General features: G+C 42.5%; 1 protein-coding gene across 2 annotated transcripts in view; it reads left to right on the forward strand.

The window, feature by feature from the left end:
• Positions 1–13,873, forward strand: part of sdad1 (SDA1 domain containing 1) — a 92,617-nt gene that overhangs the window by 20,737 nt on the left and 58,007 nt on the right. For both annotated transcript variants that reach the window (XM_078544124.1, XM_078544126.1), the window contains exons 5-6: positions 2,517–2,617; positions 10,012–10,069. In XM_078544124.1, the coding sequence (XP_078400250.1) occupies positions 2,517–2,617; positions 10,012–10,069 (159 nt within the window). The remainder of the gene's footprint in view (positions 1–2,516; positions 2,618–10,011; positions 10,070–13,873) is intronic.

Below are 13,873 nucleotides of genomic sequence, written 5' to 3' on the forward strand. Positions count from 1 at the left end.
TGGAGAGAAACTTCCAAATGCTTCAGGATCTGGGTGTCCTTGTGCATAAATCGCTGAAAGCTAGTATGCAGGTACAACAGGTAATAAGGAAGGCAAATGGAATTTTGGCATTTATTGCTGAAGGAATAGAGTATAAAAATAGGGATCCGCGGCGCTAGGGTATCGTTACTTTTAGGCGGGATTCTGACTTAGAGGCGTTCAGTCATAATCCCACAGGTGGTAGCTTCGCACCATTGGCTCCTCAGCCAAGCACATGCACCAAATGTCTGAACCTGCAGTTCCTCTCGTACTGAGCAGGATTACTATTGCAACAACACTTTCATCAGTAGGGTAAAACTAACCTGTCTCACGACGGTCTAATCCCAGCTCACGTTCCCTATTAGTGGGTGAACTATCCAACGCTTGGTGATTTCTGCTTCACTATGATAGGAAGTGCCGACATCGAGGGATCAAAAAGCAACGTCGCTATGTACAGTTGCAACTGTACAAGGCATTGGTGAGACTGCACCTGGAGTACTGTGCACAGTTTTGGTCCCCTTACTTGAGGAAGGATGTAGTTGTATTGGAAGCGGTTCAGAGGAGGTTCACTCGATTGATTCCAGGGATGCGGGTCTTGTCTTATGAGGAGAGATTGAGCAGTTTAGGCCTATACTCGCAAGAGTTTAGAAGGATGAGAGAAGATCTAATTGAGGTATATAAGATGCTAAAGGGGATAGACAAAGTAGACGTGGAGTGGATGCTTCCCCTTGTGGGGCATTCTAGAACGAGAGGCCATAGTTTTAGGCTAAGGGGTGGTAGATTTAAATCAGAGATGAGGAGGAATTACTTTTCTCAAAGGTTCGTGAATCTGTGGAATTCACTACCTCAGAGTGCAGTGGATGCCGGGACGCTGAATAAATTTAAGGAGGAGATAGACAGATTTTTAATTAGTAACGGGTTGAAAGGTTATGGGGAGAGGCGGGAAATTGGAGTTGAGGCCGAAATGAGATCAGCCATGATCGTAATGAATGGCGGGGCAGGCTCGAGGGGCTGAATTGCCTCCTCCTGCTCCTAGTTCTTATGTTCTAAAGGAGCATATCCCACTGAAGCAATTGACTGACCCAGGCTCCCAAATCCTGAGTGTGAACATGTCAGTGCCCCTTACAGAAGTCCATTACTAGGAAAGCGCGTATTCTTCCCCCAGAATACAGCAGCTTATCCAGCATTGCTTCCCATTGTAGCCCCAGATGCAGTGGCCACTGATGCTGCTGCTTTGTTTTCAATAACAATTGCAGAGACAAACAGAAGGATATGAAAGGGATAGGATATGAAAGGGAAGGCGAAGGAAAAGTAGTGAAAAGATGAAAGAGAAGGCAAAGCCAGAAGTGAAGGAGGAAAGATTGAGAGGCTGCAGTTAAAAAGCAGAAAAATTGAACTGAGGGGAATGAAAAAAGGTCAGTCATAAATTAGGTATAAATGGTATAAGGATTCCAATAAATGAAACTTGTGTGGATATATATAGTGTGGTTATGATTCAAAAGTGATTTGATCAGCATTAGCCTTCTCACTTATTAATTGTGACATAAGGATCAGCCCATTCCTGTTAAGGTGTGTCTTCAGTAACAAGAATGACTTCTGTGGCAAATCTCCAGTATGAGGAACGTTATACTCTTGCTGGAGGAGAGAGAGCAACAACTTCCTGGAATGTACTTTTCATTTGTTGTATGCAACCCAAACTGCTGGCAGTGAAATGCAAACAGTTCACAGCCTGCCATATAGGTTGGGTCTGGATGAGAGCTAAGCTTCCAACATTACTGAGCTATGTAGACCTTCTGCCATGGCAAGGGTTCTCAAGCAGCTTTGGGGCACTAACTATACATGTGCAAAAGGTCTGTGTGTGTGGTAATGTTAATTGCAAATATGGCAAAGGAGAAACTGCACAAATGAATCTTCTGTGACCTTTAAGTAGAGAGGTAGAGTAAAACTTCAATATGCATGTGCATATTAAAATGGATCATACTGTGAACATTTTGTTCACCTCCCTCCTGTAAGTGTCGCTGTAGTTTCACGCTTTGTAAGACTGGGACTAACCCAGCAATTTTCCCGTTCATTCTTCACATCCTTTTATATTCCAAAGAGTATGTAGGAATTTAATTAGTGACAAGTTACTGCAGTTTTAACTGCACTTGTTGACAATAGTATCATTTTCTGGGGCTTCATGACTCCAGATTGGCCTTTGTGCTGATGGAATTTATAACGCTTACTGTTTTTATGGAGATGTTTTGGGGGACTCACAAAAATACTCTCATCGGTGACATCAAGAAATGGTGCAGATCATGCATGCCTCCTCTGGTAGGAATCTTGATGTTTTATTTTAAAAATCTCCTGATTTTGATTTTCTTCCCCCCCCAGCATGAAAAGTATTTTGAATTAAATTTACTTAATTATAGACATTTAAAAAAGAAACAAATTGGCGTTGAATGCTATTTAATATATTCCTGTGGGATTAAATGAACCTTGTATTTGTATATTCACAGGTTTTGCAAAATTTTATGTACACCATGTTGAGGGACAGCAACCCTATAGCAGCCAAGATGTCCCTGGATGTAATGATAGAACTGTACAAAAGAAACATCTGGTAAGTTTAGGTGTTTTAGTTCATGAGTAATTACTTATCAGTTAAGTTATTTATCTTCCAACTTAATATTTAACAGATGCTTGAAGTGCACTCAGGTTTCATCATTAGCTGTGCTTCTCAAATAATTAGTAATAGATCCTCAGACATGTATCTTGTTCATGCTGAGGTTCTTTATTCTATCATGGGCATTAATGACAAGGCCAGCATTTGTTGCCCATCCTAATTGCATTTGAACTGAGTGGCTTGCTAGGCCATTTCAGTTGCCAGTTAAGAGTCAACCACATTGCTGTGGGGCTGGAGTCATATGTAGGCCAGACTGGGTAAGGATGGCAGATTTCCTTCCCTAAAGGACATTCGTGAACCAGATGGGTTTTTACAACAATCAATGATAGTTTAACTTCCAGATTTATTAATTGAATTTAAATTCCACCAGCTGCTATGGTGGGATTTGAACCTTTGTCTCCATTTGCCTGGGCCTTAGAGATTACAGATCCGGTGACAGTACCACCACTGTCTCCCCTTTCAATATCAATATTGATAGTTTGGCAATAAGTGCACTTGGAAAGGTTTAGAATCTGATCAGAAAGTTGCAAGTTTGGTCCCAGGGTTATTTGCCATTTAGAAACTGCTTGCTTTTAGATTTGCTTACTTTTTGAGCATGAGGTATTATATCCTAGGAAGTATAGAAAGACTGACCACAATTTTTCAGTTCACCTTAGACATGGGGGTGTTGTCAGAGGACTGGACGATTGCAAGATTTTTGACTAGGTCCCATAGAAAGAAAGACCAGTCAGGGCAGGAACCGCACAAATGTAAATGTGCAATGGAATTGAGGAGAAAGACACCAATCCACAAACAAGATATAAAATGAATAGAGTATGAGAAAGCCTATCCCCTACTTTATAAAACTCATAAATAGTATGTAAATGTTGAGAATTTAATGAGCTCAACCTGACAACATATGATCTATGGACTTTAATGCCCCACTCTGTGTTTTGTATTAGATTTTTTTATTCTGTAAGTTAAGGAGATCGGCATTTTGCAACTTATTGTAATTATTTGAATACTGAAATGTTCACAGTTGTTCAAATCTTTTATTATTTTATATTCATTTTAATGATTGTCTATAACAATGTTATGAATTATGAGTACTTGTTTTATTTCTATTATTATCACAATTTGGCACTTGCCGTCATGGGTGGTTTTTCAATAAACCAATCATCTATCTATTACATGACAGACTGGCCAGAAAATTAAAAGCCCAAGGAATCCAAGGGAAAGTGACAAGTTGGATCCAAAATTGATTGACGGATGTTTTTTGTGACTGGAAGGCTTTTTCTAGTGGGGTTCTTAGGTTCAGCACCAGGCCCCTTGCTCTTTGTGATATATATATATATATAATATATATCAGTGATTTAGACTTAAAGTTAGGGGACATGATTAAGAAATTTACAGTTGATATAAAAAAATTGGCACTGCAGGAAGATGTCAATGAACTGGTTAAGTGGGCAGAAAATGGCAAATGGAATTCAATCCAGAAAAACATGAGGTGGTGCATGTGGGGAGGGCAAACAAGGCAAAGGAATATACAATAAATGGTAGGATTCTGAGAGTGTAGAGGAACAGAGGGACCATGGAGTGCATGTCCACAGATCCCTGAAGGGAGCAGAACAGGGTGATAAGGCAGTTAAAAGGACATACTGAACACTTTTAATAAAATCAAAATACTGTGGATGCTGGAAATCTGAAATAAAAACAGAAAACGCTGGAAAAATTCAGGAGGTCTGGCAACACCTGTGGAGAGAGAAACAGCGTTAACATTTCGAGTCCACTATGACTCTTCGGAACTCCGGCATTTTCTGTTTTTATACTGGACACTTTATTAGCCGAGTCGTAGAGTATTAGAGCAGGGAGGTTATGGCAGAATTGTACAAAACACTAGTTAGACCATAGTTGGAATACCGTGTACAGTTCTGCTCACCACAATACAGAGGCGGCAGAGAAAATTTACAAAGATGTTGCCAGAACTAGAGAATTTTAGCTGCGAGGAAAGATTGGGTAGATTGGATTTTTTTGCTTTAGAACAGGGAAGGCTGAATGTAGATGTAATTGAGGCGTAATAAATTATGAGGGACCAAGATAGAGTGGATAGGAAAGGCCTATTTCCCTTAGAAGAGAGGTCTTTAACCATGGGGCATAGATTTAAAGTGATGGGGGAAGGATTAGAGAGGAGTTGAGAAAAATTTCCACCCAGTTTGTACACTCTGCAGTAACGAGGATCAGGAAAGAAGGGCCCTAGAGTAATTGACTTAAAAGGTTTAATTTAAAGGGATAAGTCATGGCAGGAGCGTTCAAAGCAGTGGTGTGCTCCTCGTGCTCCATGTGGGAAGCCAGGGACATTTCCAGTGCCTGGGACCAGCATGTGTGCAGGAAGTGTGCCCAGCTGCAGCTCCTGGAAGCTCAGGTTTCAGAGCTGGAACGGCGGCTGGGGACACTGTGGAGCATCCATGAGTCTGAGAGCATCATGGATAGCACGTTTAGAGAGGTGGTCACACCGCAGAAGAAGGGCCTTGAGGAAGGAAAGGAATGGGTGACCACCAGGCAGTCCATGAGAAACAAGCAGGTAGTTCAGGAGTCCCCTGGGGTCCCGCTCACAAATCGGTATTCCATTTTGGAGGCTGATGAGGGTGCTGGTTCCTCCAGGGAGTGCAGACAGAGCCAAGCTTCTGGCACCATAAGCAGCCTGTCTGTACAGGAGGGGAGGAAGAGCAATAGTAACAGGGGATTCTGTAGTCAGGGGAACAGATAGGCACTACTGTGGCTGTCAACATGACTCCAGGATGGTATGTTGCCTTCCTGGTGCCAGGGTCTGGGATGTCACTGAACGGCTGCAGGGCATCCTGAAGGGGGAGGGTGATAAGGCAGAGGTCATGGTACATGTTGGTACCAATGACGTAGTAGAAAGAGGGATGAGGTCTTGCATCAAGAATTCAGAGAGTTAGGCAGTAGACTAAAAAGCAAGACTTCTCGGGTTGTAATCTCTGGATTACTCCCACTGCCACGTGCTAGCGAGCTCAGAAATAGGAGAATAGTGCAGATGAATACGTGGCTTAAGAGTTGGTGCAGGAAGGAGGGTTTTAGATTCCTGGATCACTGGGACCGTTTCTGGGGAAGGTGGGACCTGTACAAGCGGGACCTACATCCTTGCGGGCGTGTTTGCTAGTGCTGTTGGGAGGAGTTTAAACTAATTCGGCAGGGGGAGGGGACACAGAATGTTAGCAGAATAGGGACACATCATAATACAGCAAAACAATCAAGTCAGAGGGAGTACAGCTGCAATAAGCTTCAAGGGAGTAAGGCAAGGCTGGATGGCCTCTACTTTAATGCCAGGAGTATTACAGGTAAAACGGATGAGTTAAGGGTGAGGATTGAGATGTGGAATTGTGATATAGTAGCCATCACTGAGACGTGGTTGAGGGAGGGGCAGGATTGGCAGCTCAACATTCCGGGATATAGAATCTTCAGGCGAGACAGGGGAGGGAAGAAAAGAGAAGGAGACGCATTATTAATTAAGGAGTCAGTTACTACAGTAAGGAGAGATGATATCTTGAAGGGTGCATCAAATGAAGCTTTGTGGGTAGAGCTTAGGAATAAAAAAGGGGCAGCCACATTGTTAGGTGTTTATTATAGACCCCCAGATAGTCAGCAAGAAATTGAGGAGCAAATATGCACAATTTGTGGAGGTGTGTAAAAACAATAACAATAGGGTAATTATATTAGGTGATTTCAACTTTCCCAACATTAATTGGGATAGACATAGTGTTAAGGGCTTGGATGGAGTGGCTTTCTTGAAATTTGTATAGGAGAACTTTTTAGGTCAATATGTAGAGGGTCCAACAAGGGACGGTGCATTGCTGGACCTAAATCTGGGGAATGAAGCCGGACAGGTGGCTGAGGTGGTGGGCGATCATTTTAGTGATAGCGACCACAACATGGTATAGTTTAAGTTTGTTATGGACAAAGAAATCGACAAGTTGCAAAAAAATGTTCTGGTTTGGGGGAAGAGTGGATTTTAGTAAAATAAGGCAAGATCTGGCCAAGGTAGACTGGGAACAGTTACTTGTGGGAAAATCCACAGAGGAACAGTGGGGGGTGTTCAAAAAGGAAATGGGGAGGGTACAGGCTCAACATGTTCCCTCTAGGGTGATAGGAAGGAGTAATAAGCCCAGAGAACCATGGATGACCAGAGATATTCAGGTTACGATGAGAAGGAAAAGAGAGGCTTTTAGCAGGTACAAGAGAAGTAAATCAGCAGAGGCATTAGTGGAGTACAGAAAGTGCAGGATGGAGCTTAAGAAAGCAATTAGGAGAGCAAAGAGGGGATATGAGAAAGCTCTGGCTGGTAAAAGCAGGGAAAATCCCAAGATATTCTATAAGTATATCAATGGGAAGAGGATAACCAGGGAAAGAGTAGGGCCCATAAGTGACCAAGGGGACAATCTATGGGTGGAGCCAGAGGACATCGCTAGAGTGTTGAATGAATACTTCACGTCCGTCTTCACCCAAGTGAATGAGGATGAAGGTATCGAACTCAGGGAGAGAGACTGTGAGGTTCTTAAGCAAATTGATATCGGGAGTGACAAGGTATTGGAGGTGTTGGCAGGCTTAAAAGTGGACAAATCTCCAGGTCCGGGAGGCAAGGGAGGAGATCGCAGGGGCTCTGACCCAAATTTCTAATTCCTCTATGGCCACGGGGGAGGTGCCAGAGGACTGGAGAACAGCTAATGTAGTTCCGCTATTTAAGAAGGGTTGTAGAGATCAGCCAGGGAACTACAGGCCAGTGAGTTTCACGTCAGTGGTAGGGAAACTATTGGAGAAATTTCTGAAGGAGAGTATCTATCTCCACTTGGAGAGGCAAGGTTTGATCAGGGATAGTCAGCATGGTTTTGTCAGAGGGAGTTCATGCCTAACAAATTTGATTGAATTTTTTGAGGAGGTGACCAGGTGTGTAGATGAGGGTAGTGCAGTTGATGTAGTTTATATGGATTTCAGCAAAGCCTTTGACAAGGTCAAATGGGAGACTTATAAAGAAGGCAAATGCACATGGGATAGAGGTTAATTTGATAAGTTGGATTCAAAATTGGCTCAGCTGTAGGAGGAGGAGAGTGATGACAGAAGGATGCTTTAGTGACTGGAATTCAGTGTCCAGTGGCATATGTCCAGGGAACTGTGCTCGGTCCCCTATTATTTGTCATTTATATAAATGATATAGATGACTATGTGGGGGTAGGATTAGTAAGTTTGCAGATGACACAAAGATTGGCCGGTTGAGGTTGAGTGTCTTGGGCTACCGGAAGATACAGATGGGATGGTCAAATGGGCAGATAAGTGGCAGATGGACTGTAACCCTGAAAAGTGTGAGGTGATGCACTTTGGAAGGAGTAATTTGACAAGGAAGTATTGAACGAACGGCATGGCACAAGGAAGTTTTGAGGAGCAAAGGGACCTTGGCGTGTGTGTCCATAGATCTCTGAAGGCGGAGGGGCATGTTAGTGGGGTGGTGAAAAAGGCATTTGGGACACTTGCCTTTATCAATCAAGGCATAGATTACAAAAGTAGGGAGGTCATGTTGGAATTGTATAGAACCTTGGTGAGGCCACAGCTGTAGTACTTTGTGCAGTTCTGGTCGCCACATTATAGGAAGGATGTGATTGCACTGGAGGGGGTGCAGAGGAGATTCACCAGGATGTTGCCTGGGATGAAACATTTAAGTTATGAAGAGAGGTTGGATAGACTTGAGTTGTTTTCATTGGAGCAGAGAAGACTGAGGAGTGATCTGATCGAGGTATACAAGATTATGAGGGGCATGGACAGGGTGGATAGGGAGCAGCTGTTCCCCTTAGTTGAAGGGTCAGTCAGGAGGGGACATTAGTTCAAGGTGCAGGGCAGGAGGTTGAGGGGAGATGTGAGGAAAAACCTTTTTACCCAAAGGGTGATGACAGTCTGGAATGTGCTGCCTGGGAGGGTGGTGGAGGCGGGTTGCCTCACATCCTTTAAAAAATACCTGGATGAGCACTTGACCTGTCATAACATTCAAGGCTATGGGCCAAGTGCTGGTAAATGGGATAGGTAGGTAGGTCAGGTATTTCTCACATGTTGATGCAGACTCGATGGGCCGAAGGGCCTCTTCTGCACTGTGATTCTGTGATTCAGAGGATGGTGAGGATCAGGAACTCACTGCCTGAAAGGGTGCTTAGTGACAGAAGCCCTCATTGCATTTAAAAAGTACTTAGGTTATGGTGCTTCAACTGCATACCCATGGGGCTCCAGTCTAAAAGCTGAAAATTGGGACTAGATTGTATAGCCTTTTTCAGACGGCACACACACCCTGGGCCGAATGGCCTCTTTCTGGGTAAATTTCTATGATTTCTATGGTTCTGAGTTATAAAGAAGTTGAGTAAGATGCAGAAAAGAGTTTGACTCCAACATATGTAAAGGAAAACAAATTGGAGACCTGTACGAATCATACAGATGCATCTCTGTGTATTTATTTTTCATTAAATTTGATTCACTCTGAGTTTTCATCAATGCTCTTAGGTGGTACTGATGATTTTGGTTTACAGGTGACATAATTTTCAACAAAAGTAACAGTGTTAATTTTCCAAGATATACTGGTTGTCTCTCTGAGAGCCAAGTACTGGCCAAAGGTCTGAAGCTTTCCACCAATAATGAGATGTCAAAATTACTCCACTGTCTTTATCAACGTCTAAATTTACTGATGTTTTGCATGTGAGCTCAAACCCTAGTGACTTTGTGAGCAAATGCATTCTTTTGTTTCTTTTTGTCAGCCAGCTGTCAACTCCTGTCAGTATAGCTAGAGTCTATAAACCAACCAATTAATTTCACATAAATAAAGACCTTGTTTGCCTTAAGCTGGGTAAGACACTCAATTTACCTAAGCCTGGGGAACTTTAACATAGGCTGATTAGAAACAAGACAAAGGGAGCACCTGTTGTGTGTTTTAATGTATAGACTCCTTGGTTTCATCTCTGTTCTGTGCTGAATTAGTTCATCTCATCCAGACCATTGGTGGGGAAGCTACAGTTGGCTTCCATGCCTCCTTAGCTAGGAAGTAGAAGGGTCCGGGCTCCTGAGCACTTTCCTGGAGGGTGGACGTGGTTGGTTGTTGGGTAAATGTAATCCTTTTCCCATGGTGGAATAACCTGTTGATGCTCACTGTCCAGACTCAAACATGAAGAATTGCCTCGTTGACGAATACTGGAAGTTTGCCACTGCTCATGAATTGATGCCTGTTGAATGTCAAATAAAATGTCTGGAATGAGGAGAATCATCAGGCTGAACCTTACTGATGCCAATGTATGATTTACTTACAGGAATGATGCAAAAACTGTGAATGTCATTACAACAGCTTGCTTCTCAAAAGTGGCCAAGGTAAGAAGAAATTGATAACTCTGAACTACCATGAGGCAGGGCATTTTGATGGAAATTCTAAAGAATTGAGCCACATCATTGAGATTTATCAATTAAACAAAAGCAACAGCCATTTACTGCAAAGGGATTTCTTCTAAGTTGTTTTAAATTAAGTAGAAGCAGTGGCCATTTAATCCAACAAGATTGCACTAAACTTTGTCAATGGGATGAAAGAAATAAGAACACACAAAATAGGAGCAGGAATAGACCACACGGCCATTGAGTCTGTTCCACCATTCAGTACAATCATGGCTGATCTTTGGCTTTAACTCCAATTTCTGCCTGCTCCCCATATCCCTTAATTCCCTGAAAGACCAAAAATCTATTTATCCCAGCCTTAAGTGTATTCAGTGATGGAGCATCCACAACCCTTTGGGGTAGAGCATTCCAAAGATTCACAACCCTTTGAGTGAAGTAACTTTTAAGTACTAATAATTACTAAGTAATAAGCACAATATGGTTCCCCAGAATTTATTAATGAACATTGTTAAATTAGGCAGCAGTAGGGAGAAGAGCCTGGATAGTTTTTTCAAACATTGGCCAGATTTCACAGTCAATGTTGAAGTGACAACGCTTGCCACTAACCTCACAGAAAGTTGCCCACAAAGATCTATCAATCTCTGTGGCGCAGATTTCCCCTTTCCTGTCGTCTGTTTGAATCTGATACCATGGGGACCTTCAGATGTCCAGCAATAGTTATCAGGGTAAGCAGCCAACCAGGTTGAAGTTTTCTCACAGACAGCAAACCAGGAAGCAAAATGCACTGAATTTTTCATTTTTAATTTAAAATTTTACAAATAGCAAAATAAGTGTTTGGGACATACACGTGGGATTATGGTAGAAACTGATATATCATTAATTTTGAAAATAAAATTTAAAAATATGTGAATGTTTTTTTTAATTATAATAATATTCCACAAATATTAAATTATTTTTCAAGGCCAAGGAGGCCGTTCAACAATAATTATGAACTTTGCATGCCTTTAGAAATTCAGTCACGACTCATTCAAAAAGGTGGTACTTTTTCAAGGGTTTTTACAGTGAGGCTAATAATGTAAAAGATCAAGTTCTCATCTATTTAATGATTTCTAATTGATTACAGGTTTGCAGGACTTAAAAAGCACAGAGAATGGGGAATTGTAAAATCAATGACAGCAATTTTTGGAATCCGTGTTTAACTGCAGAAGTAAGGACTTCAGAAGTTGCTGTCCGTATCAGAGGAGTAATAGCAGTGAATGCTGACAATTTCACTGTCATTACTATGGCAAAATCTGGGCTGTTCACTTTGCAGATCCAACCAGGAGTGTGGCTGCAAATATTTTTTAATTACTTTGCATCCCAGCTGAGAGTGGGACTGGAAAATATCTTTGAATTAATTTTTATATCATTCAGAGATAGGGTTGTGTGGAGAGTACGACCTGAGGAACGGGATTAAGCGGGAACATTTTGCAGCCAGCAGTGGGACTGAACAGCAGAACTAAATTTATTATTAACAGCAGGGAGCTGCAATTAACATTTTTAAGTTGTTCTCAGAAATGGGGCTGGGCTGGTAGCTGAACTAGATAAATAATTATTTATTCTGGCAACTATGACCAGGTGAGTAATATTTTTGGTTAAAGCAAAATACTGTGGATGCTGGAAATCTGAAACAAAAACAAAAATTGCTAAAAAAACTCAGCAGGTCTGACAGCATCTGTGGAAAGGAAGACAGAGTTAATGTTTCGAGTCCGTATGACTCTTCATCAGAGTATTTTTGGTTAGCTGCAGTGGGTGCATACTGGATACCAGAGCTATGAAAATATTTTATTTGCACTTGGGAGAACTGGTCCCAAAAAAATTGTACCATACAGCTGGGCAGAGAGCATAGAGGAAAATCTTTTTTTAAATGCGGATGGTTGCTTCTAATTTTTCTTCTGGTAAATTCCAGTGTTGGTGAATTGGCTGAGAATAGATTTTGAGCCCTGAGGTGGACTGCAACAGTGCCATCTAGGGTGCAGTAACAGTGTGACAGGATCTGAATGAGGATTTTCCATTATATACCATCGGCTTAGGAATTTGTATTATAGATGTTGACACAAAGACCCAGATATTGACAGGCGCCGGTTTTCTGAAATGGGGAGGGGGAGTGGGGGGATGTGGAGCAGTTTCAGACAGTGAAATCAGGAAGTCCAGGTTTCTCCACACACTTGCTGTTTTGCCTTTTTAAAAACAGGAGCCCTGACCAGAAGCCAGCCTGATTGACAGGCTTGACTCTCGGTCAGGTGGGGGCCACAGCTAAGAAGCCTGCAGCTGTAAATTGGGGTTGTGTAGGGAGGTGGCTGTATGGTCCAATCCCCGGCCCAGTGGTGGGGGGCTAAATGACAGGGTCCGATCAACCCAGAGGGGCTGGAGGCCATGCCAAGGGTGGGTCGTGTGTGTTGGAGGGGGGTTTGCATTGCTGGGGTGGGTGGGGCAGATAGGTTTGTTGGAGGTTGGGGGGTGGTTTGCCAGGGTCGGGGGTGGGGCGCGGGGGTGGAGACACTCCACCACCACCTGGTGCACAAACAGCACAACAAATGCAACTGGCTTTTCCCTGAAGCTGTCCTTGTCCCCTTTGAGCTGCTGGGTTACTGAGGCCCAGGAAATTCAGCTGGCCATGGTTTTGCATCTGTGACTCGTGGCTGAGTTAGCAGCACAAACAGACAACCGTACATTCAAATCTCACTATAGGACTCGAGCACAAAAATCTAGACTGGCATTCTTGTGCAATACTGAGCAAGTGCTGCACTGTCCGAGGTGCTATATTTTGGATGCGACGTTAAATTGGGACCCCCCTCTGCCGTCTTAGGTGGATGTAAAAGATCCCATTGCACCATTTTAAGGAGGAGCAGGGGAGTTATCTCCATTGTCCCAGCCAATATTTATCCCTCAATCAACATCAAAAAAGATTATCTTGTCATTATCATGTTGCTGTTTGTGGGAGCCTGCTCTACACAAATTGGCTGCTGTGCTTTCAACATTAAAACATTGACTCCATGTCAGAAGTGCTTCATTGGCTATAAAGCATATTTTGGTATCCTGAGGTGAAAAGCGCTATATAAATGCAAGTCTGTCTGTCTTTGTGATCCTGTAAAGCAGGTTAAGTCGGAGTTTCCCAATCTTACATTTAAATGGCTAAGCCATCTCCTGGGAACAGTTTGGCTGCCTGCCCAGTGTCCCACCGCCATTAAACCTCCAAGAGAGTTTTGAGAGTTTTAAAATTTTTGCATCTCATCAAATCCCAACTTGCTTGATTTTGGGGAGTTAAAATTAACCCTGAAGCGTCACTCAAAACCTTTTAAAAATGCTCATAATAGGTCTTAGCTGCAGCAATACTTTCTCAACTACATTCAGCGTTATTATCAGTAGGTCTCAAATACATCATGTTCTTTGTAGTGTCATCTGGGATCCCGATGCCTGTCAATTAACTTGAATCCTTTTTTTCAGTGATGTTCAATTTTTGCTAGTAGGCTAATACTTTTCCTTTTCTTCCCTATTTGTCTGTGTGGGTCTGTCTTACAGTATTGCAATTTGTTATGACCGCAGCCGGTGTTAATTGCTATGCAAACCAAACCCCAGAGGGAAACATGGCTTATGAGCCACAACCTTTTTTTTGTATTCTAATAACAGGAAGGGGATGCACTGATCTCAGCAGTAAGAGGCCCAGTAACACTTCTGGGAATTTAAAAATTAAAAGTAAAAGTTTTATTAACAAGGATAAAAGAAAACTTAAGCACACGAGATTAC

Source organism: Cetorhinus maximus, chromosome 1, assembly GCF_964194155.1.
Source record: "Cetorhinus maximus chromosome 1, sCetMax3.hap1.1, whole genome shotgun sequence".
Taxonomy (NCBI): Eukaryota; Metazoa; Chordata; class Chondrichthyes; order Lamniformes; family Cetorhinidae; genus Cetorhinus; species Cetorhinus maximus.